This window comes from Petaurus breviceps, unplaced genomic scaffold (genome assembly GCF_028583685.1).
Source record: "Petaurus breviceps papuanus isolate PSGF00001 unplaced genomic scaffold, PetGlider_PUasm1.0 182, whole genome shotgun sequence".
NCBI lineage: Eukaryota > Metazoa > Chordata > Mammalia > Diprotodontia > Petauridae > Petaurus > Petaurus breviceps.
In genome coordinates this window covers 6,929,895-6,957,401 of record NW_027185786.1, presented here as the reverse complement: position 1 = coordinate 6,957,401, position 27,507 = coordinate 6,929,895, and the positions used below count along the sequence as shown (strand labels likewise).

Here is a 27,507-nt window from a genome sequence, read left to right as displayed (position 1 = left end):
CAGTTCCAGAATGGCTATGGAAGTCTCTCGAAGGCTCTTGGCTCACATGTCATCATCCCTCTCCCAGAAGCAGGCTCCTCCGGGTAGGAAAGTTCCATCAACCAAACTAGCAGATGGGGCCTGCACTCATGCCAGACCCCAGTTACACATCCAAGTTATAAAATCCTGCATTCTGAGTCTATGCTCAAAACAACCTTAGTTGTTGATTATTCTTTGTAACTTCATTAGAATAAAATCCTTTTTTTTTTTTTTGGAAGTTTCTTAATACTTTTTTTCTCTACCTCCTACCTAGAAACCCTTTAATGAATATCCAAGTACACTGTATCATAGGATCACAGATTTAAAGCTTAGAGTTAACTGTATCCAACCCCCTCATTTTACAGAAAAACGAAACTGAGACCCAGAGAGGGGGAGTAACTGGGCCATGGTCACACAGCTACTAAGTGTCAAAGGTGGGATATGTGTATCCCGGTCTTCCTAATTACAAAAGCAACATGTTCCCTTTTACACAGCACTGCCTCTCAGCTGGTGTTGACTGCAAAGATCTTATTTCTGGTGTAGCGAAAACGAAAGGGAGAATAAGATAAAATTTCTCATTTCTGTAACTATCTGCAAAAGCAGATCCTTTCATTTATTGTCATTTTCTTTATCTTTCCCAGCCAACAACCCTGTGCCAAGAAACGTCCACCAATATCCTGGTTTCCTCAGTAATGGCGCAGACCCCAGAGCAGATTCTATTGGCAATATCTTCCCCTGCCAAGCGGCAGCATCTCCCAATGACAACCAAGTTTAGCAAACCTCTGTCTGAAGTGTCTTCTGAAAAGCCTGTGTCAGAAGCACCTGCAACCCCGAAAGAACCACCATACCTTCATGTCTTTACAGCTGATCCTCAAGTATCATTTCAGGATCCATCTTATCAGGTACAAATGGTCAAGTAAAGTAAGGAGGAATAAGACTTAGTGAAAAGAGGATAAATTCCAGTTCAAGAGAATGGGGTTTGATTCCTCACCATGGTATTTGCCATTTGATAGCAAATGTCACCCTGGACAAAGCACATCTCCACGCTTCATTTTCTTCATCTGAAAAATGGGAATAATAATAATTCGTGACTTAGAAATTTATTGTGAGTAAAGTGCTTCATGTAGCCAAAAGTACTTTATAAATGTCAGTCATTATCATTATCTCCTGTGTTATTCTGTGAAACCAAGAAAAGAATACTCAGTATTTTGCTAATATTCTTGGGATGGTAGATTGGACAGTTCTTGTCCCTTCAACTCCAAGTAGGACATTACCTTATCCACTGTTGGCAAAGGACCATTCTTTTTACTAAAAATATTCATGAAAATTAATTCCGTAATGTCTCTTAATCACATTTCAGCCTTTAATATTTTAAGCACTTAGCACGGTGTCTGGTACATGGTAGGCCCTTAAATACTTGATCTCTTCCCCACTTTTCCCAGCAGATCCTCAGTGAAGCAATGGGAAATGTTAACAGATCCATTCATGATTTTCATTTGGTTCAAAACCTGCAGAGAGCTTGTGAGATCCTCCAGCAGCTGAATAAGTTTGCTTCCCAGTTCTCCAAGACAGTCCAGGTAAGAGAATAAATTGAAGGAGACAAAGGATAGATCAAAGAGAAAAGGGAAGGAAGAGAAAGGGAGAGATGAGAATAAGAGAAAGCAAGAGTCAGTCTTTTGGTGGAAGCTTTGTCTCTCTCCCAGAGCCTTACACAGTGCTCTGCAGAAAGGGAGCACCTTAAAAAAGGCCTTGGTTTTTATTGTTGTTGTTGTTAATTGATCATGGGAAAGACCAATTAAACAAATTTCAAATGGCAGGAAAAGAAAATAGGAATGGGTTTCTTTCTGCATGGAGGAAAGCACAGATCCATGGAATTACTGAAGGGAAATATTGAGGCATAAAGGCCATCTTTAGCAGTCAAAGCTGAACTTAGCACTATCCAAGCATTTCCTCTACTTTGTCTAGATTAAATTTTCAAACAAGTAGCCATTACTTCATTTTAAAAATTTTTATCTATTTTGGAGCATAGGTGGCAACAAAGAATAGAGCATCTGCCCTGGAGTCAGGAAGACCTGAGTTCAAATATGGCCTCAGACATTTGACACGCTTACTAGCTGTGCGACCTTGGGCAAATCACTTAACCCCAATTGCCTTGCCTTCCCCCCTCAAAAAAAGTTTAAAATAAATCTTATTTATTTTCAGTTAATGAAAATCTGCCTTCCCTTTCACCTATCTCCCACCTCAAACTTACACACACACACACACATCCATACTAAGAACAAAAGAAAAAAAAAAAACTTCTGTTAGAAATATGTCTCATCAAGCAAAACAAAGTGCCTCATTGGCCATATACATATCTCAATCTGCACCATGCTCACTTTATCAGGAGGTGGGTAACATGTCTCTTCATGAGCCCTATGGAATCATGATTTATCATTGTGTAGATTAGACTTCCAAAGTCTTTCAAAATTGTTTGTTTTTACAATAATTTCTGTTTATCTAATCATTAGTAATTTGGAACATTTTTAATACAGCTATTTATAGCTTATATTTCTTCCTCTGAAAACTGTTCATATCCTTTGACCATTTATGGGAATGGCTTTTATTCTAATAAACTATAACCAGTTTTCTATGTGTCTTATAAATAAGACCTTTTTCAGAGAAAATTGCTGTAAAGATTTTTCCATTTACCTGCCTATCTTCTAATTTTATCTGAATTGGTTTTGTTTATACAAAAACTTTTTAATTTTATGTGATCAAAATTGTCCACTTTATCTCCTGTGTTTCTTTCTATCTCTTTTTTGGTCATGAACTCTTTCCCTATCCATAAATCTGACCAAAAATTTCTTCTTGCTCCTCCAATTTGTTTATGGTGTATGTCCCCCCTTATGTCTATGTCATATCTCACTTGGAGCTTATGTTGGTATATGATATGAGATGCTGGTTTATATTTAGTTTCTCCCAGAGTACTCTCCAATGTTCCCAACAGATTTTGTCCAATAGTGAGTTCTTACACCAATAACTGGAACCTCTATGTTTATCAAATACTAGATTGCTGGGTTCACTTGGTTTTGTATATCGTATACAATATAACGAATAGGGGCAGCTAGGTGGCACAGTGAACAGAGCACTGGCCCTGGAGTCAGGAGGACCTGAATTCAAATCCGGATTCAGACACTTAACACTTACTAGCCCTGGGACCTTGGGCAAGTCACTTAACCCCAATTGCCCTGCTCTCCCCCCTCCAAAAGCAAAAAATAAAAACAAAACAAAAATAATGTAAAGAATATATGTTTACAGTATATCTGTTCTACTGATCAACCTGCTTCTTAATCAGTATCAAATTGATCTGTAATTGCTACTTTGTAGAATAGTTTAATATCTGGTACTGCTAGGTCCCCTTCATTCTCACTTTGAAAACTTTAAAGTACTATATACATACACACACATACATATATACACATAATACATACATATACATGTACATTTATATGTATGTATAAGAGCTATTATATATGAGCTATTTTATATATTTATATGCATACATATATATATAAATATATATTTATATATTCAGCCATTATTATTAGTGGGATTGAGACCATAAATGGCTGCTGCAATTCCAGCCTGGGTGAGATGGGGAAATCCAGTGATGGAAGGAAGGAAAAGAGAGAAAGAGAGAAGGAAAGGAAGGAAGGAAGGGAAGGAGGGAGGAAGGAAGGAAGAAAGGAAGGATGGAAAGAAGGAAGTGTGTCTGGTACATGGTAGGCCCTTAAATACTTGATCTCTTCCCCACTTTTCCCAGCAGGTCCTCAGTGAAGCAATGGGAAACGTTAACAGATCCATTCATGATTTTCTTTGGTCCGAAAACTGCAGAGAGCTTGTGAGGTCCTCCAGCAGCTGAATGAGTTTGCTGGAAGGAAGGAAGGAAGAAAGAAATAGTTGCTTAGGGTGGTAAAATTAAATGATTTACCCAGGACCAACATGTAGCAGAGATAGGGTCTGAACTTAGATCTTCCTGTTTTAAGAAGACCTCTCCATGTACTCCACAAGGCCAACTGTAGATAGGGTAAGAGAACAAAAGCAGCATAACGGGCCTCCAGGGGGTGCTGCAATGAATAGCGTGCCAGGTATAGAGGCAGGGCGAACTGAATTAAATTGCAGCCTCAGACACTCATCAGCAGTGGGCAAATCACTTACCATCAGTTTCCTCATCTGTACAATGGCGATGCTAATAGCACCAATCTCCCAGGGTTGTTGTGAGGATAAAATGTAATGATATTTGTAAAGAGCCTGGCAAATAGTAGGCCCTATACAAATGGTAGCTATTATTATTATTAGTGTTTCACATATTATAGGTATTTGACAAATATTTGTCTATTTGATTTTAAATAAACTCTTCTTCAGGGGAGCCCCATTAAAAAAAAAAAAGAAGCAGCAGGAGAAAGAGGATGTATTCTATTTCTCTTAGTCTACTACCTAATCTTGTTTAAGCCTCTCATGATTTCTTTTAGCCCATGAGACCATTTATTAGCCCTTCATTTCTTTTTTTAATTAAATTAAATTTTTTTTCCAGTTAACAAACATCCATTTTCTCCTTTTCCCTTCCTTGTTAAACACAAAACCAATGTTCTTGGAGTCCACTCATTTTCAGGACCATTTGTTTACTCTGCCAGCTCCATCAACAGCAACACTTTCTTTGGATTCCTCTTTTTTTGTTATATTCAACATTCTATTCTCCTGGCCCTCGAAGGCTGACTCAGTGCTTTTCAACAAAATACAATGAGAATGCTTCCCTGTTAATGAACATGAAAGAAGATTTTTATGTTCCTATCAAATTATAACATTATTTAGGTCTGTTAGAATATCAGGGGATTTTAGTCCTAAGAAATCTGTATGGAATTTCTAAAGTATCTTGTATTTCCCCAAGAGGAAAAGCACTGAATACACACAAGCCAGTTACAAAAAAAGTTTAGGGATGGCATATGTGTGTGTGTGCATACTTGTTTTTGATTTGTTTGTTTTTTTAATATTTCTAGACCAGTGCCACCAATTCCCTTTTCTACCGGAATGAGCAATTGCTGAAGGTCCAATCTCCAAGTAGGAATCCTTTCAGTCTGAAAGCTCCCATAGCCCTCTGCTCCTTTGACAGCTTCGACTCCTCAGACTATGACATGGAAGGTTCTAGAATGAGTCAGGTTGGGGACCAGCAGGATCTGATGCAGGTGAGAGCAGAATCTTTAGCTACTGGGTCTAAATGCCAATTCTTTTCACTCTCTGGAGATCCTGGAGCCACATATTCTCCCTCTGAGGTTTTAGAACAATTCTACCATGGGAATCACTGCTATAGAAACTACACACTGAAATCTTCCAGAGTCCCACACCCCAACCATTTATCAATACTATTCTTCTTTTCTTTTCTTTTTTAAAATTAATTTGTTTATTTATTTTTAGTTTACATCATTCATTTCCACAATCCCCTGAGTTTCAAATTTTTTTCCCCCTTTCTCTCCCTCCACCCTCCATGGTAGCATGCAATCAAACATAGAATCTACAAATACCTTCACATTTAACATTGGTGGGGTTGTAAAAAAGGATTGTAACCAATCGAATGAACAATTGGAAAGAGGAAACAAAACAAAACAAGAAAAAGAAAGAGAGCAGGTAGTTTGCTTCAATCTGCATTCAGACTGCAGCTCTTTCTCTGGATGTGGATATCACTTTCCATAAATAATACTGTTCTTCTTAATAACTATTGAAATCCCATACCCAGGAAGTGAGCAGTTTAGAGAACAAATAAACATCTTTTTTTTCATAGAAAATTAAAAATTCTCCCTCATGGTATTTCTAGGGTCAGCCTTGGCTCTAGGTCAAAGAGACATTTCCTTAATTATCTCTCTTACTTCGTCATGGTTGATCTATCTTTAGTCAGTCTGGGGGATCGCTTCTATGGGGTCTCATGACAAAAAATGTACCTTTCTGGTTATGTTTGCTTGAGATGTGGTTTCCCCTCCAGATCTATACTGTCACTTCAGTCATGCACTTTTGGGGATGAGGTAGGGAGGAGGATGGAACACAAGGCAGATGGTATTTCCCTTCAAATGTAGATGGAAGACACATTAGAGACATCTTTGATAGCCCTGGGGAAGATACAGGAGGCCCTCCTTCTGACCAGTCAACCTTTGGAGTCTTCAATGATAGTGACCTCTTCTCTTGCCACTCTGATGCTAAGAAGGTAATGAAGAAGGGAGGAAGGGGGAAACTCCCTTTAGAGCTCTGTTTTCAGAAGAAAAAAATGATTCCATCTTCCTTTTCTTCCCCTTAGCCAAAATATATCAACTTTGTCTTCAATTTCTTATACTCTTGGTTGCCCAGCGCCTATGCGTTTAGATTTCCTGTCAGCCTCTGCACTGGACAATCTCCTGAGTAAACACCAAAGTGTAAACATTCAGGTGAGTGTGAAGTTGTTCCTGAAAAGAAACATGTGTTCCAATGGCCAAGGATAAAGTACTATATAAATGTGACATTATTAGTATGAATATAAGCTGACCAGAGCAGTAAGTGATGTTATACACACAAACCCTGTGGAAATGTACAGCAACAGAGATGTTTATATGCTGCAAGCTTCTGAATTTAACTGAAGGCCTGTACTCAGTGAGAAATGGCCTAGTTAAGAGGATGGATGGTGAGCCAGCCTCAGACTCGTGAAGACCTGAGTTCAAATCCTACCTCAGACACACTGGTTGTATGACCTTGGGGCAAGGCTCTTGACCTCTCACTACTCACCAGTATGCATTGATAGAATGAGTTGCCTCATCTAGGAATTTCCCATATCAGTGAAATAGCATGTCAGATTCCTATACCTGTCTGTATTCTGTGTCATGATTGGACTGATTTCAACAGGTTTCCCTCTAAAACCTATTCATCTTCCTGGGTTCAAATCTGGCCCCAGACACTTACTAGCTGAGTGACCCTGAGCAAGTCACTTAACCCTATTTGCCTCAGTTTCCTCATCTGTAAAGTGAGCTGGAGAAGAAAATGGCAAACCACTCTAGTATCTTTGCCAAGAAAATCCCAAATGGGGTCATGGAAGAGTTGGGCACTACAGAAAAATGACTGTACAACAAACATAACCTCTATTCAGGGCCATAACTAGGTGAGGGTGATTGGGATTATACCCTAGGATGCCAACATCTAAGACCATGCTTGTGCTATTCTCAGTTTGGTTTCCTCTTACTTAGAGGTGATCCAGCCCAGGGCCACCATCCTCAAGGTTCCCTGAAAGTTCCACTTCTCTTCCAACCAAGCCTGTCTTCTACCACCACACCTCCCGCCTTCCAGATTCTAAGCTTACCTCCTAAAACTTAAGGAAATCAGAGGTCCAGGGCCATTGCCTTTCTCAACTGCATTCACCCTGGATATAAGGATACCTAGTTATGGCTCTGCCCCTTCTAATTTAAATGAACAAAAGTTGAGGAAAATCTGAATGATGATTGATGCAGCAAGTAATCCTAGCAGTAGATTAGCATATATTTCTGTAGTCTCCTAATTAACTTTAGACATATCACTTGCTCTTATTCTAGAGAACATTAGTGTTTACCACTCAGCAAAAAGGCAAGTCTCCAGTTTCACGACAAAATATAAGGGCAAGATTATGGGAGTCAAAACAGTGTGACTCATCTTTTATTAATTTTCATTTTCATTCCTTTCTGTGTGACAATGAGTGATGTTTGTATTAAATTCCAGAAGATATTACTATAAATCCCCTCAACATTTACTCTAACTTCTGATGCCTGATATCTGTCACTGTATACCTTCTGTTAAGGTTGTAACAGTGGTCTTCTCTTTCTTTGTCTTTAGGTTACGGGGCTGGCTTTTAATCCCTTCAAGTATTTTGATGAAAAGGATATTGTTGGAAGTATTGGAAATGTGTTACTCACCTCTAATTATAAATCTCTTCAAATCCAAGACCTGTTGGAAGAGGCAGAGGTACATATTGAGTGTCAGACCTTGAGCAATAATAGAAGAGAATGAAAGGACTTAGCCACCAAGGAAAGGATTTGTTTTAATTGAATGACAGTTAACTTTGTTTTGTTACTTACATTCTTACCATAGAGTTTCTAACAAAAAGATATAGTACCTTAGACCTGAAGGAGAAAACCTCAAGGCTCAAAGTCCATCACAGTTCTAGGTCCTAATCCTATTCCTTGTGGTGAAATCATGTTGTTGTTGTCATTTTTTTAATTCATGGCTTATGGTACTTGTATTAGTACCTCAATGGACTTATATGAGCAACCCATACAAGAGTTCTTGTTCTAGGATGTTTTATTGGATAATGGGACACTTACTCCTTAAGTCTAAATATATTCTTGGGTCTTCTAACAATGATGTCTGATAAATGTCAAAGTGGTAAGTGAAGCAAAGATTATTTATTGCCTTTATAAACTCAATTGAAAATGACTCCAGGGCATTTATGAACAACCTCAAATCCTGAGGACAATGAATCCTTTCTTACTCTAGATAATACTCTGGAGAGATGGCAGCATAGAAATCTATCCCACCAGCTTCAACATGAGTACAGACTGCTTTGTGATCACAATAAACATCACTTCCCTGGAGGAATCTCTGATAGTCTGGGTAGAACCTGAAAATCCTCTTTCCATCACACTCTACCTTGGCTTCCAGTATCAACCTAATGTTACTCATTTTCATCTGAACATCACCCTTCCAAAGGAACAGACATGGGAGAAAGGTAAAAAAGAAATAATAATAATAATACATATATATGTATGTATGTATTATAGTTCAAGAATTTAAGAATAAGAAGGAACTTCAGAGGCCATCCATGAAACTGATTGGTATTTCACTAAACCAATAAATTAATTTAGGTAGTATGTAATTTTTATTATATTGGCATAGCCTAGAAATAAGAGTGATTATCTCTCTAATAATTAAAATCTCCTTTAAAAGAATGTTTTGTATAGTTGCACTTAAATAAATCTTATACACATTATGGTAGATGAACTCCTAGATATTTATGCATTTCTAGTTATTTTAATGGAATTCCTCTTATAGCATTTTCTTCCTGTTTTTCACTAATACTTTTAAAAATATTAGTTACTTTTGCTGCATTCTATTACCATAGTGAAGCTATTAATCATCTCAATCAATTTCTTTGCTTATTCATCAGGGTTTTCTAAGTTGACCATCATGTCATCTGCATATATGGACAATTTCACTTTGCCCATGTCTTATACTTTTCATTTTGTTCTGTCTTATTGCTATAATAAGCATTTCTAGAATTATGTCAAATAACAGTGGAGAGGGAAGACCTCTTTGCTTTACCCATTTGCATTGAGAAAACTTCTAGTGTTTATTGAAACAATGTTAGCTCTTGGTTTTACATATGTGCTTTTGAGAATATAAGAGGAGAGCTCTTCCATGTGGGTATGCTTTTTAGGGTTTTACTATAAATGAGTTTTATATCTTGTCAAAGACTTTTTCCTGTATATTTTGAAATAAGTATGTGTTTTGTTAATTTTGCTGTTTATTATTTTCCTAATGTTGTGCTATCCTTACATTCCCCAGTATGAATCCAACTTGTACATAGTGAATTATTTTCTGAATGTATTGACATAGTTTCCTGCAAGGATTTATTTACTGAATTAATATTATTTAAGAATAATAACTAACTGGGGCAGATAGGTGATACAGTGAATAGAGCACTGGCCCTGGAGTTAGGAGGACCTGAGTTCAAATCTGACCTCAGACAATTGACACACTCACTAGTTGTGTGACCTTGGGAAAGTCACTTAACCCTAATTGCCTTGCCTTCCCCCTCCAAAAAAAAAAAAAAGAATAATAACTAGCATTTATATAAGGCGTATTCTGTGCCAGGTACTTTATAATTATTCTCTCATTTTGATCCTCACAACCACCCTGGGACATAGGAGATAGCTATTACTATCCGTATTTATTAGATGAGGAAACTGAGATTAACTGAATTGCCCTGGGTTGCACAGCTAGTAAATGTCCAAAGCCAGATTTGAATTCACATGTTCTTGACTCTAGGCCCAGTGCCCTACTGACGATGGCACCCATTGATCTATATTTCTCTTTCCCCACCTTGTCTCTCCCTCATTTGCATATGAGGGCTATTATTTGTCTCATAAAAGGATATGGATAGAGTGCCTCCTGTCTCCATTTTTTAGGATTTTTTTTATCATTGTTAATTATTTCTTAAACATATAATATAGTTCATGTATAAATTCATCTAATCCAGGGTTTTTATCTCCTTCTTAGTTCATTTGTTACTTGCTCAATTTCTTTTACAGAAATTGGATTATTTAATGTTTCTACTTCTTATTTTGTGGTTTGGATTTTTTTTTTTGGTAAATGCTCTTCAACTTCCACCAGTCCTAGGACTGGATGTAAGAACTTCCTATAACATATACTGGCTTTATGACTATGGGCAAGATTCTTAGTGCTCTAGGCAACTCTCAAAAATTGTAGGTTGGAAAGATGGTACCAAGCTGCACTGGTAAAAGGATTTTCTTCACTTGGCATTTTACACCACTGAAATCATAGGTCCAATACCTCTCTTTCTCACTTTCCTTTTGAAGTTCAGTTAAGAATGTAGCACTAGGCATCCCTGCTTCTCCTACTCCTATACACTTTCCATCTATTGTATTCCGTTGACATTAATTCGTGATGTCCCTCTCCAGTAAACATTATTTTCTTTCTATGCCCTTCTTTACTTTTTCCCCTTTTAAGATATTCCAGAAAATATTCCCAAGAACATTAGCTGTCAATGGAAGTAGCAAGGTATAATGGGAAGTATCCTGTAAAGCTAGTCTGAGGACCTGAACTTTCCCTTTATCTCATTCCTTTTGGTATCTTAACAGGCTCCCTTTAAACCCCTTCTTCAAACCTCTCCAAGTCTTACCCCACCCTGGGTTCTCAACTGCTTTCTCCCCCTAGCAGGAATTAGTAGCAAAAACACAACTTTGTCTTTCTGGAGGAGGTGGTCTTTGGAGGGGTCTGGACCCCACCACATCAGGGTTCATTCCAAAAATCTCATCTCATCGTCTTCCAACTCTGTGAAGCTGCTCTACAGTGTGGCCATGTCATTGCTTTTCTTTTTTTTTTTTTTAAGCAATTGGGGTTAAGTAACTTGCTCAAGGTTACATGGCCAGGTGTTTCTGGGTGGGTGCTAAGTATCTGAGCCCGGACTCGATCCCAGATCATCTCGACTCTGGGGCCGGTGCTCTTGCTTGCTGTGCTACCTGGCCGCCCCTATGTCATTGCTTTTCTGCTAGTTGCACCCACCCTTGTTCCTCCCTCTCAGTGTTCTGTTCTTACCAACCACAAGCTGGGAAGCTTCATCCAGAAGGAATGGAACAGAACCAACTTTTGCTAAGCATCTTCTCTGTGCCACACACTGTGCTAAGTGCCTTACAGATACTCTCTCATCTGATGGGAGAAATTAAAAGTGTCTCCCCCACCTCCCTTCTTGAGACCTGAGCAGTCCTTACTGGAGCCTCTCTATCCTACCCTGTCCTCTCCCCCATCTAAAGCCATTCCGTATTTATTATCCCACCACTTAGAATCCTGAGTCACTTTAAGGAATGAGGTTTTTTTTCCCTGAAATACTACATCCTTTCTGCCACCCACTTACCTCTTAACTATTCATATTAGTTTTCTTTAGATGTCTCAGATAATATACAAGCTTTTTTTCTCTTTTTAAAATAGCAGGTAGCAGAGGGGAGACAAGCTGAGCTGGCAATCATCTTCTGAATGGGAAGAGGCAGGTCCTTCCTGTGGTTAGAGTTACCATAGCAGCTCCCTCCAGTCAATGACTTTCTCTTTCCAGGTGTATGGTGGAATGATGTTAGTTGTGTCAACTGGACTGAACCGGCCTCTAATCTGTGGATGGCCAACCAGAACAGAGTAAGCTAGAGATAGGAGAGTCCGGAATCAAACAGAAGTTTAATTTCAAAGTGAGGGAAATGACTTGCGAGCAAGGACACGTGCTGGGACCCACCCCAAGTGTGGGGACCCGCTTCAGGGGGCTGAACCTTGATTTATATATTTGTGGCTAGACAAAGAGTCGAACAGTGTAGTGTAGCAACAGTGATGAGGCAGGGCAGCAACGGTGAGACAAGGTTGTCTAGAGACAAAGAGTTCGTCCAGAGCAGGGCTTCGTGTCTGAGCCTGCTGGTGTTTGCCCGAGCTCAGGGACCATCAGTTCCGGAAGGTGAACACAAAGCATTGTTATGCCAAGCTCAGGGGACAGCTTGCTTGCTGAGCCTTGGCTCTGGAAAACAAGGAGTCTCCTAATAGGATCTTGACAGCTGTTAGGTTTTTGCCCATGCAGGTTAGGAATATCTGCATGGTTCTGTCTGGATACTGCTTAAAGGCAGGCAGGAAAAGGCATCTTTAGCATATCACCCCCCCCACTCTTTTCAAGGGAGATTCTGGTTCCTGCCAAGAAGGTTGGAGCCAGAGGTTGGCCATTCTGCTCTCCTCAGACAGAGGGGATACTAGGCCAGAATTATATCTATCTACTCCCTTAAATATTATTAGTCTAGGAGAAATAATATTTAGTTTCAAGCTACAGCTGCTGAACACTGCTCCTTAACAGGAAGGAGGACCTCAAGCTCTCTATCCAAGGCTTGATTCTCTTTTCACCAAATGTCAGTTCCACAATGAATACACATAGCAAATAGCAAACAAATCAATTTATCCAAGTCAGCCCAAAAAAAGGGCATCAGAGAAAGAATACATATGAAAATACATACCAGACATTATATATATATATACACCAGTTCTCCCTCTGGGAGTAAGATAACTCAGTTCAGCCAAGATAGTCCCAGATCCCACCCAAAGGGAAATTCCTTGAAGTCTCTAATGTAGCAAGCTAGGGATGGGGACATGAGAGAGACTCCCTGCTTCTCTACATGTCAGCTTCTTGCCAGTCTTTGAGAGTATTTGCAGACCTGAAAAGAAGTTGGAATCATGCATCTTCTCTCTCAAAAATGGAATGCAAAAGAGTCAAGGGTCTCTATTCTTTCCCACTCCCACCAACTCCCTGCTCTCCGCCCCCCATCCCCATAGGCAATCTCTACCAATAAGGAGAGTCCCATACAACTGGCCCTCTGAATCAAGGGTTTCACAAGCAACCTGTTTCTTTTGTGGGATGTAGTTTTCTTTTCTTTTTTTTTTTTTAAAGCAATCGGGGTTAAGTAACTTGCTCAAGGTTACATGGCCAGTTATTTCTGGGTGTGGTGCTAAGTGTCTGAGCCTGGATTCGATCCCCAGGTCATCCTGATACTGGAGCTGGTGCTCTTACTAGCTGAGCCACCTGGCCGCCCCAACAGGTTTGGATTGCTTTTTTTTTTGCTTTGTGGAGGGCAATTGGGGTTAAGTAACTTGTCCAAGGTCACACAGCTAGGTTTTGTGTTGTGTCTGAGGTCACATTTGAACTCAGGTCCTCCTGACTCCAGGGCCTGTGCTCCATTCACTGCTCCACCTAGCCGCCCAGTGATGTAGTTTTCTTTAGTCACTACCTTGGGTAAAAAAGGAAAGTGAAAAAGTGCCTGTACCTTGCTCCCTTCAGAACCTAGGTTGCTTCCCAGCTTGTGGTTTTTAGGGGTATCTGGATTCCAGATTCATTGTCAGGCTTGTAACAGTTCAATTTCAAACCTCTTCTTTGCCCTGACTACTCTACAATATGATTCCTGAAGCCCCCACCCCAGCCAGCTTCTAATGATCATATAGTCTTTTGACTCCAAACAGGGAATGCTCTGTTCTCTCTAGCACTCTCTAACTGTAACCTTTAAGTAGGATACAATGCATAGCTCTGGATTTCTGTTGATCAACAGTTTATCACATTTGGAGGCTTAACAAGAGACATCTAGGACAAAGGTTAATGCCTCTCAAGCCCAGAGGGAAGCAAGTGGGTTTAAAGTGAGTAAATGACCCACAATGCATTTAACTATGTCAAAAGAGAGGGAAAAGGGAGGAGGAAAGTAAAGTTAATTTATCTTCCAAGCCCAAGTGGAATCAGTGATGGAGAATTTGCTGAGGACATAGTTTTTGCTTGAAACATCATCTCTATGTCTCAGATTAGATTTATTGATTTCTTCTGTAAAAGTTTATTTCTATTTCTTTTATATTTTTGCTTAATTCTCTGATTGTTCTTCTGAGTCATTTTTGAGGTTTTTAGAGTTTCTCCATTGTCATTTCAGGAGTCCTTGGAAAATTTGTTCTATTGTCAAAGCCCTTCATAACCTAGCCTCCTTCTACTTTTGCAGTTTTCTTCCACTTTACTCCCCACATGTCCTCTTTGATCCAGTGACACTGATCTCCATGCTGTTCTACCACTAAGACACTCCATCAACTCCCACCATTTTCTCTGGCTGTCCTCTATGCCTGGAATGCTCTCACTCCCTCCATCTCCTTACTTCCCTGGCTTCTTCTAAGTCCCAACTAAAATCCCACCTTCCATAGGAAGCCTTCTCAAACTTCTCTTTATTCCAGTACCTTCCCTCTGTTAATTATTTCCCATTTATTCAGTATATAGCTTACTTTGTATATATTTATTTACATGCAGTCTGCCCCATTAGATTGTAAAGTCCTTGATGGCAGGGACTGCCTTTTGCCTCTTTTTGGATCCCTACCCCTTAGTACAGCCAGTGCCTGGCACTTTATAGGTGCTTAATAAATGTGTATTGATTGATTATCTTCATCTTCCTAAGGGAATTTTTACATAATTCCCTTTGCTGCAAAGAACTTGTCCGTTGAGAAGGCTCTCTTTTTAAAAATTTTTCTTCATCTTTCCTCATCAGTTTTTGCCTTTTCATTTAGCTAACTTTCTATGGTATCTTTCCCTTTCCCTTCCAAAAGCCTACTGATGTTGTCCCCTAACTCCAGCTCTTAATGCCTATTCTCTTTTCTCTCAGACTGCCAAGATTGGATGATGTCTATGTCTCTTAAAGGGTGAAGATGACCACTTGGGACATTGCTGAAAGAAGACTCTGAGAAGCCACATAGTTGGGCCTATTTTATCTTTATTGTTTCTAGTCTTCTAGGCTCCACCCTTTGCACAGCATTCTTTGCCATTCTTCCACATTCTTGCCCCTTGACTGTCTTCCACACCTGACTCCTTTCCTTTTTTTCCCCAGGTCTTGGAGCTGGTTTGATTCATGAACTGCAACTTGCTCTGGGAATAGGGTTTCCCCTTAGGACTACTTCCAAGGGGTTACCTCCAAAAGTTAGTGCCTACAATTACAGAAGCCATGAGGGTTTTCAGGTTTACCTCAGGCTGTGTAAGCAGGGGAGACCAGGGATGGGAATACCAGAAGAGATCCAGGAATAACAAGCTGGTGAACTAGTCTTCAGTCATTTTTTTCTGTAAGACTTGCCATGTTGAGGACTCTTTGACATTTCTTTTCTTCAACTGCTGAAGTTTCTGCATCTCTTTGCCTGTATTCTCTGGGGCAAACAGAAAAATGGTCCCAGATTCCCTCTCTGTCATCTTTCTAGAATTTCCTATTTGACCCATCTTGAGCAACACTGTCCTCCAACCCCAGTCTTTTTCAGATGAACCTCTGGCTTGCCATACCTCCCTTATCTTCTATTTATGGAGGTGATGTTTTGAACCTAGATCTAACACTTTACATCTATCATTCTCTCCTGTGAGTAACTGCTACACTTCCTTTTTTTGTTTTGTTTTTTTTGCTTTTTGGAGGAGTGAAGGCTGGGCAATTGGGGTTAAGTGACTTGCCCAAGGTCACATAGCTAGTAAGTGTTAAGTGTCTGAGGTCGGATTTGAACTCAGGTCCTCCTGATTCCAGGGCTGGTGCTCTATTCACTGTGCCACCTAGCTGCCCCAACTGCTACACTTCCAACCTGTGCAAGAAAGGGATGTAATGGACAACCGAGAAAGCAACACAGTGAAACCAATTATATAATTTGATAGGAGTGTTTATTAACCAGCCGGTGACTGACGGCCTCTCAGAGGGAAAGACAGCAGCGAGCTTTCTGTTAGACATAATTTTATAGAAAATGTGGTTGCTAGCAACAGAGTATGTTTCTAAGGGGGTACAGTGCCATTAGTATTGTTCCTACTGAAGCGAAGCAAAGCCATGATCCCTTAGAATCCGTGGGAATCTGTGGCATGTTTCTAGCAACACAGGTGAAACATTTCTTTACTATTGGGGCCTATTAGGTGGTTTCCAAGGAACCTAGTAGGGGTCCCCTTCTAGCAGGTTGCAACTGGGAGGGGGCTTTGGTGTATAATTTCTGGTGGGTACTTCAGGGAGACCTAGTCTCAAAACAAATGAAGAACATGGAGGAAAGTGAAGGCAGTCATAGGATGGTAGAGATGGAAGGAGAGAGAGCGTTTGCAGTCAGAATCCTGCATTTGGGGTTAAATGGCCTTCATTTGAGACTTGACTTTGGGCTATGCCAGTTTCCTTGTCTGTAAAATGTGAAGGCTGAACTAGGTGGCCATTAAGATGCTTTCACTGCTAAAAATATGATTCTTAAGTAACATCTGGCAATTGGTGGGACCCAGGATCTTTTACTAGTCCTAACATTAATTTGTTTTGTGCCCCTGAGGTAACTGTGCTTACGATTTGTTTCTGAAGAGATAACCAAATCCTATTCTCTGTTCTAAGATGAGAAGTATTCGTGGGTGCTTTCTCCAGAAAATCTTCAAAATGGAACAGGTACCTACTATATAACAGCTGTGGTGAACGAAATCAAGAAGGACCCAGAGCAGACATTCCTGAGATTCTCAGTCACCACAGCTGCCACTCAGTGTTATTTCTGGGATCATCACAACAAGACTTGGAAAAGTAATGGCTGCCGAGTAAGAAAGAGATATTTATTCCAGCCTCTGGGGAATCTCAACCATCTATAAACCCAATACTGCTGATATCTCATTTTGTAGAGCACAACAGAAAGAAAAACCCTGGGGCTAGACTGGAGTGCAGAAGGAAGGAGGGTGCCGTACAAAGGGGATTGATTGGGACTGGCTGGGGGGGAGGGGGAGTTGGAAGGAAATTGAGAAGTGGTTCTTTTTTGTGGCTATTTTTTGTTTTCTTCTTGCCTTTTTAATAATTACATATGAGAAATGCTGAATGCAACCAATCATTCTGGGTAACGCTCAGTGAAACCCAACTTTCAAGCCTGGACAGCAAGTAGCATGAGGAATACAATTTACATGACAAAGTATAGGACCAATATTGAATGGACCTGGAAAATGTATAAATCTCTATGCTACCCCATGGGAACAGGGGTCATCATAGTTTGACAAATATGAATTAAATGAGCTAAGACAAATAAAGCACCATGCAAGTGATAGTTACTACTAATACTATTACTTCTACTACTGCTACTACATTTTAGGTAAAGTGAAAGCAAAAAATTTCCCTACCATATAGAGTTAAGGAAAGGAGAAGATTATAGTAAATAAAAATAATCAGTTCCCCCTTCTAAATAAGCTGACCTTCTTGTCTCATTGCCTACCCAAAAAAAAAAATACTACACCTTGTAATAAAATATGGCTCAGTTCCATAATTAGGGGAGATCCTCTCTAAATTAACAATGCAAAAAAGGCAACAAGGCACGGTACAGTGGCTTCTTCTAAACTCTTTTGATGGCACACCCCACCAGTGAAACAGGCACCCCTAACACATGTGTATTTACTTATTAGAAAGTCATATATGTGTATTAGGGTTCCAATAATTATTTATAAAATTTACACTATGTACATTACACATTATGAAATCTACACATTTAATATATTATAAAGTCTATACAATTCATACATTGTAAGATTTGCACTAAAATATTAGTTAAAAAGGATGAAATGAAGATGAAATATTTGTTCTTAGGATCAATATAAGGAATAAAAGGAGGAATAGAGGAAGATCTCTGTTCAAATCCTGCTCCTGAGACTTACTTCCTGACTATCTGATCCTAGACTAGTCTGTCTAGGAGGATTGCGTATAAGATGCCCAGTCAAACACTGCTTACAGTTCTAAGGTTTCCCATTAAAAAAGGAACCCCTGAGATATAAAAGGAAGAGAACATTTGGGGAAAACAGAAGATTTTGCAGAATTTTGCATTATGGGGGTTATCAAGATTTTAAATGTATGTTACCATCAGAAAAAGTAAGTCGTAATGACTTTTTCTCCTTTATCTGCAGAATGCTATACGGATATTAATAAAGTAGATAAATTCTACTTAGAATAATCAAATTTTACAACTGGAAAGGACATTAAAAATTATTTAGGCCAACCTTGTGTTTCTTTGCCAAACTTCTGCTGCCTAAAAGGTCATTATTAGAGAGCAAGAAAGAGGACAGATTTAAAGGCTAATGAGCACTCTGGCTCTTCTATGGCTAAAGTGACCAGAGATGACAAATTCACTTCACTGAAGCACTGAAGAAAAATGAACTATGTGAGGCCTAGTGGAGAATGTGCTGGACTCAGAGGCAGGAAGCTTTGATAAAGGCATATTTACTTCAAAATACAGTAAGAACAAATGTACAAACATTTCCCTCAGCACCTTGGAGGTATAATTCCCCCAATACCCTCGGTTTCTGGAAGGAAAAGGGGGGGATTTAAACTTGAAACAGCCTAAGTGGGCTCCAAATCCCACATCAAACACTTAGGATCCTAAGATCTTGGAATCAGAGCTGGAAGAACCCCAAAGGGTCATTTTAGGCCAAATCTCTCATTTTTCAGAAGAAACTAAAGCCCGTCTGGGTTAAGATCATATCAAAATTAGTAATAGTAATAATCCTAATAGCTGGTGTTTATATGGTGCTTTACAAATATTATAAGATTTGATCCCAGGAGGTAAATGCTATTATTATCCCCATTTTCCAGATGAGGAAACTGAAGAAAGCAAAGGTTAAGAGACTTGCCAAGGGTCAGGTAGCTAGTAAGTGTCTGAAGCCAGATTTGAACTTTCTATCTCTAGATCCAATACTCTATCCATTGTGCTTGCTAACTACAGTTAGTAAATGGAAAAGTTGAAGGTGAACACTAGTCCTCTGATTCCAAATCCAGTGTTCTTTCCACATGTCATTTAACTACCTTATGGTTCTGAACAAGCCACTGAAATTCTGTAAGCCTACATTTATTTCTTCATCTGTAAACCTCACAGCATTAGCATAAGGATCAAATGATATGTGAAATTCTCTCAGGACCAAGCCTGTGACATCACCCCCAGGGTTATAGTCTACGTTTTGTGGGTGTTTCTTCTCCACTGCCATTGACTTTAACCCCTACTAACTGTTTCCTCTGTTTTAGGGGGAAGCAGTGAATAGGACCCAGTTCCATTTAACCATTTGACATTGGATTAGCTTTTACAAAGGGGTGGTACTGTAGATAGAGTGTCAGGCCTGGAGTCAGGAAGACTCTTCCTCCTGAGTTCAAATATGGCCTCAGACACTTACTAGCTGTGTAACCCTGGGCAAGTCACTGAACCCTATTTGCCTCAGTTTCCTCATCCGCAAAATGATCTGAAGAAGGAAATGGCAAACCACTCCAGTATCTCTGCCAAGAAAACTGCAAATGGGGTCACAAAGAGTCAGACACAACTGAACCAGCTTATCAGCCGCAACAATAATTTACTTCAAAAAAAAAAAGTATGAGCAAATGTATACACATTTCCCCCCAAACCTCAGGGTCATAATTCTACACACACACACACACACACACACACACACACACACCCCTCTCTTAGTCTCTGGGAGGAAAGGAGGGAGATTTAGGTTCAAAACTCAGCTGATTTCCTACAGGGCATTGGTTCAACGAAATTCATGTCCAGATTCAGGCACACCTGCCAGATGGATCCTTCTACTGGGCTGGAATGCCAAAGGTTGCTCCCAATTTCTTCCTGTTCCTTGGGGCATCAGTGCTTTGGTAGATGAGAAACCCCCACCTCAAGCTTCCTGTGTTGCTCTCCTGACCTTTTTAAAACTCCCACTTCCCCAGACAACATGAGCAAAGAAATCTCAAGATCCCATGGAAACAAATGAGGCAAAGGAACAGTTCAAGTCTACCAGTCAAATAGCTTTTTCAGCAGATATTGTTTAGCCACTTGGAACCAGCCATAGAATGCCCATCCCACTCCAGTATCTCTAAGGCATTTCTCTTACATGCCATAAAGATTCTCTGAAAAACAATTCCCCAAAATAGCTTCCCCGGGGGGATAGGCTCTCAGGCTCTCTTTGCATCTGCCAGGATCCCATTACAAGGATCAAGTATTAGGGGCAGCTAGGTGGTGCAGTGGATAGAACTCAGGCCCTGGAGTGAGGGGAACCTGAGTTCAAATCTTGATCTTAGACACTTGCTAGCTGTGTGACCCTGGGCAAGTGACTTAGCCCCAGTTGCCTAAGGTGGTCAGGGAGGGAACAAGGATCAAGCATTTAGTGTGCTTTGCAAACTATAATTATCAGTTATTATTATTTTCAATAATAATAAATAACCCTGGGGCAAAAATTAAATTCCTTATCTAACTCGTGAGAAGCAATATGGCATAGTGGATAGAGAGGGGTCCTCAAAGGCAAGGAGACCTGAATTCAAGTCCAGCCTCTGACACATTGGCTCTAGGACCCTGGGGATGTCACTTAACTATAGGCAAGACATTGTAGAGAAGTTACCGACCTGCCTCGGTAGAAGTTTCCTTGTCCAGTGAAATCACAGGCCCAGTCCCTACATCTATATAGTGTATGTTGTTGTTCATCCTTCATTCTCGAAGAGGACCAATGACGTCATGAAGGGGATGTCTTTCATGGTCTCTGAATGGCAAAAAACAAAACAAGACAAAAATTCCTCTCTTATATGGTGCATATGCCCTGCAGGCCCTCAGTAGCATATCACAGGCATGCTTTTCTTCTTCTGTGTTTATGCCCCTCTGGCTCTCTCTTGGCTGACTCCAATCCTTTCCTCTGATTGCAGGTAGGGCCTCAGAGCACCATTACCAAAACCCAGTGCCTCTGCAACCACCTGGCCTCCTTTGGCAGCTCCTTTATGGCCTTGCCCAGGACGGTAAACATCCAAGACACAGTCAAGCTCTTTCATGGGGTGTCCCGCAATCCCGTTGGAGTGTCCTTGCTGGCCAGCCTGATGGGATTTTATATCATTTTCGTTGTGTGGGCCTGGAGAAAAGATAGAGAGGACAGGAAGAAGGTGAGGTGCACAATAAGCTTTGCAAAATGCTTCTCCCCACCAACCCCTACACAGAGTATCCAAGACCAGAGTTCAAATCCTGCCTCATCCACTCACCAGCTGCATGATCACTGCCAAATCACTTAACCTCTGTCAGCCTCCTCTGTAAAATGAGAGAGGTCTTTGAGGGTTGTTGTGAGGGACAAATGAGATGATATTTGTAAAGTGCTTTGTAAGCCTTAAAATACTCTGTGAGTGCTAGCTGCGGTTGTTATTATCTTTGAAAGAATGCTTTTGTCAGTTCATATAATGTCAGATCTGGAAGGACCATTAGAGATCATTGTAATGGGAATGCAAATTTGGAAGATCTTCCCTGCCCCTAGGCTAAAGTGCACCTGAAGCCTGGGGTGGGAGACTTGTTTTTCAGTAGATACTTCTTGATTGGCCAGTGAGTCAATAAGGTTGTTACATTCTCTGAGCCAGGAGAAGGGTATATAAACCCTGATTTGAGGCTTTGTTTTGGGACTCACTTTGAGAAGTGTTCTGTGATTTGATCTGGATTCTGGGAAGCCGTTGTCCAGAGCCCCCCCCCCCCCTTTGAAAAACCCAGATGTTGAAACCCAGATGTTGACTGGGTATGGATGTAATGGTTGGACAGTTTGGAAATCTGTCTACTTGATCTGTTTCTGTCTTGATAATTCTGCCTGTATACTTTGAAGTTCGGAGTGCTGACCTTTTCCCCTGAACAAGGTAAACGATATATGTCTGACTGATTAAAGTAAGCTTGTTAACCCATTTTGAGTTGCTTTCCTTTAACAAAGCAGATCCAAGAACCTGTGGTGGAAGCAACCCTGAGGACGCTTGGGGTGCTTGCTGCCACATCATCTAGCTTCTTCTCCTTTTACAAATATGGAAACTGAGGCTCAGAGAGTTGAAGTAACTGCCCGAGGTTACAAGCATAGGATCAGAACCAATACTTGAACCCAGGCCTCCCTCCTCCAAGTCCAGGGCTCTTGCCATTGTATAGCATGGAAACTGAAGACCTCTGCTATCCAAGTGACTTAGGATATAGCCCTTGTTCCACACCCGCTTTTTTGCAGGGATTTGTGTCTTACCTGGCTTTAGTACAATGGAAGCCTAGAAAAGAACTTCTAGAAATTCTAGCAGAAATTAAATCCTATTGTGCCTTACTTTGCCCCAGGGGACCTAAACCTGGGATCCACAAACTCAAAGGGTCTGTGGATAGATTTAGGGAGGGTGGGAGTGGAGGGGGGGTGTAAATTTGGATGGGAAAAATTGCACATTTCTTTTCACTATCCTCTAACTGTAACTTGTCATTTACTATCATTAAAAAAAAATTATGCTGAGAAGGTGTCCGTCCATGGGCTTGACCAGTCATTCAAAGGGGTCTACAACATAAAAAAGGTTAAAAACCTCTATTTCACACAGTATGTCTGACTGAATTTGGAGATAGAAGACTGGAATTAAAATTCTGACTCATCACTTATTAACTGTGTCACCTTGATCAAGTTACTTAACTTTTAAAGCTTCATTTTCCTTGTCTGTAAAATAAAAATGATAAAACTTGATTTTACCAACCTCACAGGATCATTGTGAGGAAAGCAGTTTGTAAATATTAAAGTGCCATTGATTTATTCCTATTTATTATTCTCATTCATGGAAAGTTGCATGTAAATGGTCATGCACTAGTTTGTTTTAAAAAAAATAAGAATCCTTTTCTAATATAAACAATTGCCACCTGAATTTATGTTTTATCATTTTATCTATTTTTTTCTTTTAAAAAAATTCTAAACTTAACAATTGCCAAATAAGATGAGCATTTTCTTTCTATCTGGTTTTCTTATGATGGGGAACTGTCCCTAATGTATTTCTCATTCCCTAATTGATATAGAAAATGACCCATTCATTTCTTGCAACCCTGATGAAGAGTCAAGTGATGCTATGGGTTTAATTGTATACACAAACATGTAACTTCAGCCCTCATTACTGCTATAGTGACTTAAATAAACTGCACAAATTTGTATATATGTGTGTATGCATGTAATATCTACATATATGTATACACACATATGCAGTGTGTCCCAAAGTCTTAGTGTAGAATTAAGCTTTAATAAACGTTTTGGATACCCTGTATATGTATAGGAGTGTGCAAGCATGTGTGAGTATGTGTGTGTGTGTGTGTACTCATACATGTGTAATCAACTATAGATATAACCAGTCTTCCTTATTTCCCAGGACATCTGTTCTACATGACACCATACTTCTCCCCTGAATTTTTATATCAATAACTCTGAGGCAGTGAGTTTTGCCTATTTCTGTTTTGGGAGAAAGCATGGCTTGTTATTTTATGTAAATACTAGGATATTTTTCTGGTTTTGGTCACCCTACAGATGAAAGTCACCATCCTGGCAGATAACTCCCCCAACTCTCAGGCTTACTACCTCGTTCAGGTCTTTACTGGGTACCGTAGAAGGGCAGCTACAACAGCCAAGGTGAGACAAAAGTTATTCATTCTTACGTGAACTCATCCGTCTTCACCTCCTAATGTCCTAGTGCCTGGACTATTGCAATGGCCTGCTCCCTGCTCCATCAACCACCAGTCTCTCCTCCCTCCAATCCATTCTCCAAAGTGATTTTCCTAAAAAGCTGGTCCTCCCATGCTACACACACAACACCCTCCCCCCTCACTCAGTAAACTCCAGTGGCTCCCTAGCACTTTCAGAATCCTCAATTTGGCATTCAAAGCCCTTCATGACCTAACCCTGCTGCCTTTAGAGTCCTCTAACACTTTAAATCTTTCCCCTCCACCCAGTGACATTGGCCTCCTTACTCTTCCTCAAGCAAAATGCTACATCTCCTAATTCTGGGCATTTTCTCTGGTCATACCCTATGCATTCCTTCCTTGTCTCCAGGTCCTGGCTTTCTTGACTTTCTTAAAGTCCCAGCTAAAATCCCACCTTTTACAGGAAGCCCTTCTTTCACAATCCCATTTAATTCCAGTGCCTTCCCTCTGTTAATTATTTCCTATTTATCCTGTATATAGCTGGTCAGGACATATTTGTGATCTCCACCTTAGATTATGAGTTCCTCAAGAAACAGGAATTCTCTTTTTCCTTTCTAGCACATAGTAGTTGTTTAATAAATGCTTGTCGGACACTTTGACTTGTTGACTTCTGATAGCAGCATAATCCTGGTCCCTCCGTCTGCTAATGCCTACCCCTCTGAGCTTATCTGCCTTCTACTCTGTATATATCTTTTATGTACCTAGTTAGGTATTATCTTGTCTCATTAGACTCTGAGCTCCTTGAGGATAGGAACTGCTTTCCTTTTCTTTGTCTCCCTAGCTCTTAGAACCAAAACTGGCACAAAGTAGGTGCTTAATACATGTATGTTGATTGATTGATTTAAAAACAAATCTCTTAAGAGACTATATGTCCAGCTTCTAATATAGATCTCCAAATGTGAAGTGTTAGAAACTCTTGCATTAATCTTTCTTTGTCCAATTCAAGGTTATTCTCATCCTTTATGGGTCAGAGGGACGGAGTGATCCTCACCACCTGAGTGACCCCCACAAAGTCGTCTTTGAACAGGGGGCACAAGATGTCTTCCTTCTCACCACCAGATCCCCACTAGGGGAGCTGCATAGCATCCGACTCTGGCATGACAATTCTGGTACCAGCCCATCCTGGGAAGTATTTTCTTTTTATTCAGATTGGTTTTCTTCTCTTTGCATCAGCAGCACCTTGGAGAGGGATCAGAACAATTTTACAATAAAAAAACCAATGATACTCTTGAGCTAAGAAGTGGTAAAATGAGTATCCATTTGGGAAGGGAGTCACTATGGATCAAGATGCTTTTAGAGCTCCTAAAACCTAAAACTTCCTTAAACCTCACTTATAACACATAGTAAATGCTTAATAAATGCCTGTGCAGGGAGGGAGACATAAGCACTAGAACCCGTAGACAATGAGATGTACATAACCCAGGCCTTTTCCGTTTCACAGTTATAGTTGCAAGCAGTTTTTATATGTGGAACAAGCAACATGAAATATACCTTCAGTTCAGTTGAGGGTGGGGCAGCAGCATTGGCAGAGATCCTGTGATGCCACAAGGCTCTTCTGGGAAAGTTTGAGCAGAGGGGAGAAGAGGGAAGCCAGAGAAAAGTGTCCCCTTGGTAAGAGTCCATCTCATCAAGACAGAGCAGAGGAGAAGCATGACAGCCCCTTGGTAACCTATTTTAATTAATTATATTTGCTAACTAGGAGCCAAGGCCAGCTGTTTCTATGCTGCTGAATTGCAAATACCATCTAAATTCAGCACCCTGGGACAAAGCCCCAGTCACTCAGTCCTAGTTATGGCCTGTATTTCAATGCTTCCACAAACCTTTTCCCAATAGATATTTCCACTAGACTAGTATTCTCTTCTTAGACAATAAAGGACTCCTCTGTGAATGGGAAAAGGTCAGGGCCTGGTTGGAGATAAGAATGGCTTCCATTTTTCTTTGGATCAAAAGATAGAGCTAGAAGGGCTTGAGGTCATTTAGCCCAACCCCCTCATTTTATAGCTGAAGAATGAGGCCCAGAGAATTTGAATAATTTTCCCTGAGTTACACAAACATTAAGTACCCAATCTGGGAGTCAAACCCAGGGCCTCTGACTACAAATTCAGGGCTGCTTTCCACTGTACTTTTGGCTGTGAGTAAAAGTATCATGGTGACATGAGGTCATCACTGGATGAAGCAAGGCCACCTACTTCACGTTTGGTAAACAATTGACTTTCGCTCTAATGATGTGATGCTCTGTTTCATTACAGGTATGTAAACCAAGTAATTGTCAGTAATTTGGCCACAAGGAAGAAGTGGTATTTTCTGTGTAATTGTTGGCTGGCTGTTGACCTGGGAGACTGCCAACAAGACCAAGTTTTCACATCAGTCTCAAAGAAAGAACTCTTTTCCTTTAGGTATTACTGGTAAATAACAACCTGTACTGAATACTGTCCTGTCTCCTGCCATATACCCTAGGGGCCATCAGGCCTCACTCCATCCTTGTGGCTGCTGCTAGGATTTCAGCAGTAGCTCCTGACTTTAATGGACATACAGACCTCCTTCTGGCTCACCAGACCTCCAAGATTTCTCCTGGAGTCTCTTTAGATGCACTGGAGATATTTTTACAATGGGCTTATATAGAACAAAAATAATGTAGGCATCTTAAAGTCAATGTGTCTCAAACTGAATTCACGATTTTTCCTCCCAGAAGCTTCCCTGCCAACTTCCCTACTACTGTAGAGGGTACTGCCATTCTCCCACCCCTTGGGCTCATAACCTAGGAGAAATCCTGGACTCCTCCCTCTTTCTTACCCCCCATATCTAAGGTGTTGCTAAGGCCTGTCAATTTCACCTTTGCAACATCTCTCCCAAGAGACCCCATCTCTACTGACACTGGAACCATAATGGTACCATAGGACCTCATCAAGTCAAGCTTTGACTAAGGCAATAAATAGCCTGCTGGTCAGTCTTCCTGCCATGTCTTTCCCCACCCCACCTTTCTCCACTCAGCAAGCAGTCAGGTAGCTCCTTAGGCCCTCCAGGACCAAATATAAAATCTTATTTGGGTTTTAAAAGCCTTTATATGCTGTCCCCTTCCACTTTCCAGTGTTCTTATACTAGACAACTCTACATACACAGCAACCCAGTGACAACTGGTCCCTGCTGTCCCATGAACAAGACGCTCCATCTCCTGACTATGCATTTTCCCTGGCTGTCCCCCATGTCCAGAATGCTGTCCCTCATCCTGACTCCTGGCTTCATTAGCTTTTTCAAGTTCCAGTAAAATCCCACCTTCTATGGGAATCTGCCTTGATCCCAGTCTCTTCCTTCTGCTGATATCTTCAGTTTGTCCTGTTTATAGCTTGTTTCCACATGGCTGGTTGCAGGTTGTCTCCCCTCGTAGACTGTGGGCTTCTTGAAGGCAGAGACCTTCATTTACCTTTCTTTGTACCCCCAGGACTTAGCACAGTGACTGACATGTAGTAGCTGCTTACTAAATGTTTACTGACTGGCATGTTCCAAGCCTAAAGGAAATGAAGCTGGGACCAAGACAGTCTGGAAGCATACGAGGAACTTAGAGTTCTTGCCTCTACTTCCTAGTTCCTTTTTTTGGTAGGATTTTCATGGTGATTTGTATTTGTCAGGGAATGTTGAGTAAGTATATCAGGAATAAATAGTCTCTTGTCTTTTCCTGGGTTGTTCAGAAGAGAGAAAAGCAAGAAGTAGGGATAG

General features: G+C 40.5%; 1 protein-coding gene across 1 annotated transcript in view; it reads left to right on the top strand.

Moving 5' to 3' along the window:
• Window positions 1-27,507, top strand: part of PKD1L3 (polycystin 1 like 3, transient receptor potential channel interacting) — a 64,645-nt gene that overhangs the window by 11,855 nt on the left and 25,283 nt on the right. The window contains 12 exon segments of the mRNA XM_069087499.1: window positions 660-893; window positions 1,464-1,595; window positions 5,058-5,216; window positions 6,126-6,253; window positions 6,344-6,470; window positions 7,879-8,007; window positions 8,539-8,770; window positions 16,701-16,894; window positions 21,000-21,230; window positions 23,621-23,722; window positions 24,740-24,945; window positions 26,043-26,189. Of these exon segments, the coding sequence (XP_068943600.1) occupies window positions 660-893; window positions 1,464-1,595; window positions 5,058-5,216; window positions 6,126-6,253; window positions 6,344-6,470; window positions 7,879-8,007; window positions 8,539-8,770; window positions 16,701-16,894; window positions 21,000-21,230; window positions 23,621-23,722; window positions 24,740-24,945; window positions 26,043-26,189 (2,021 nt within the window).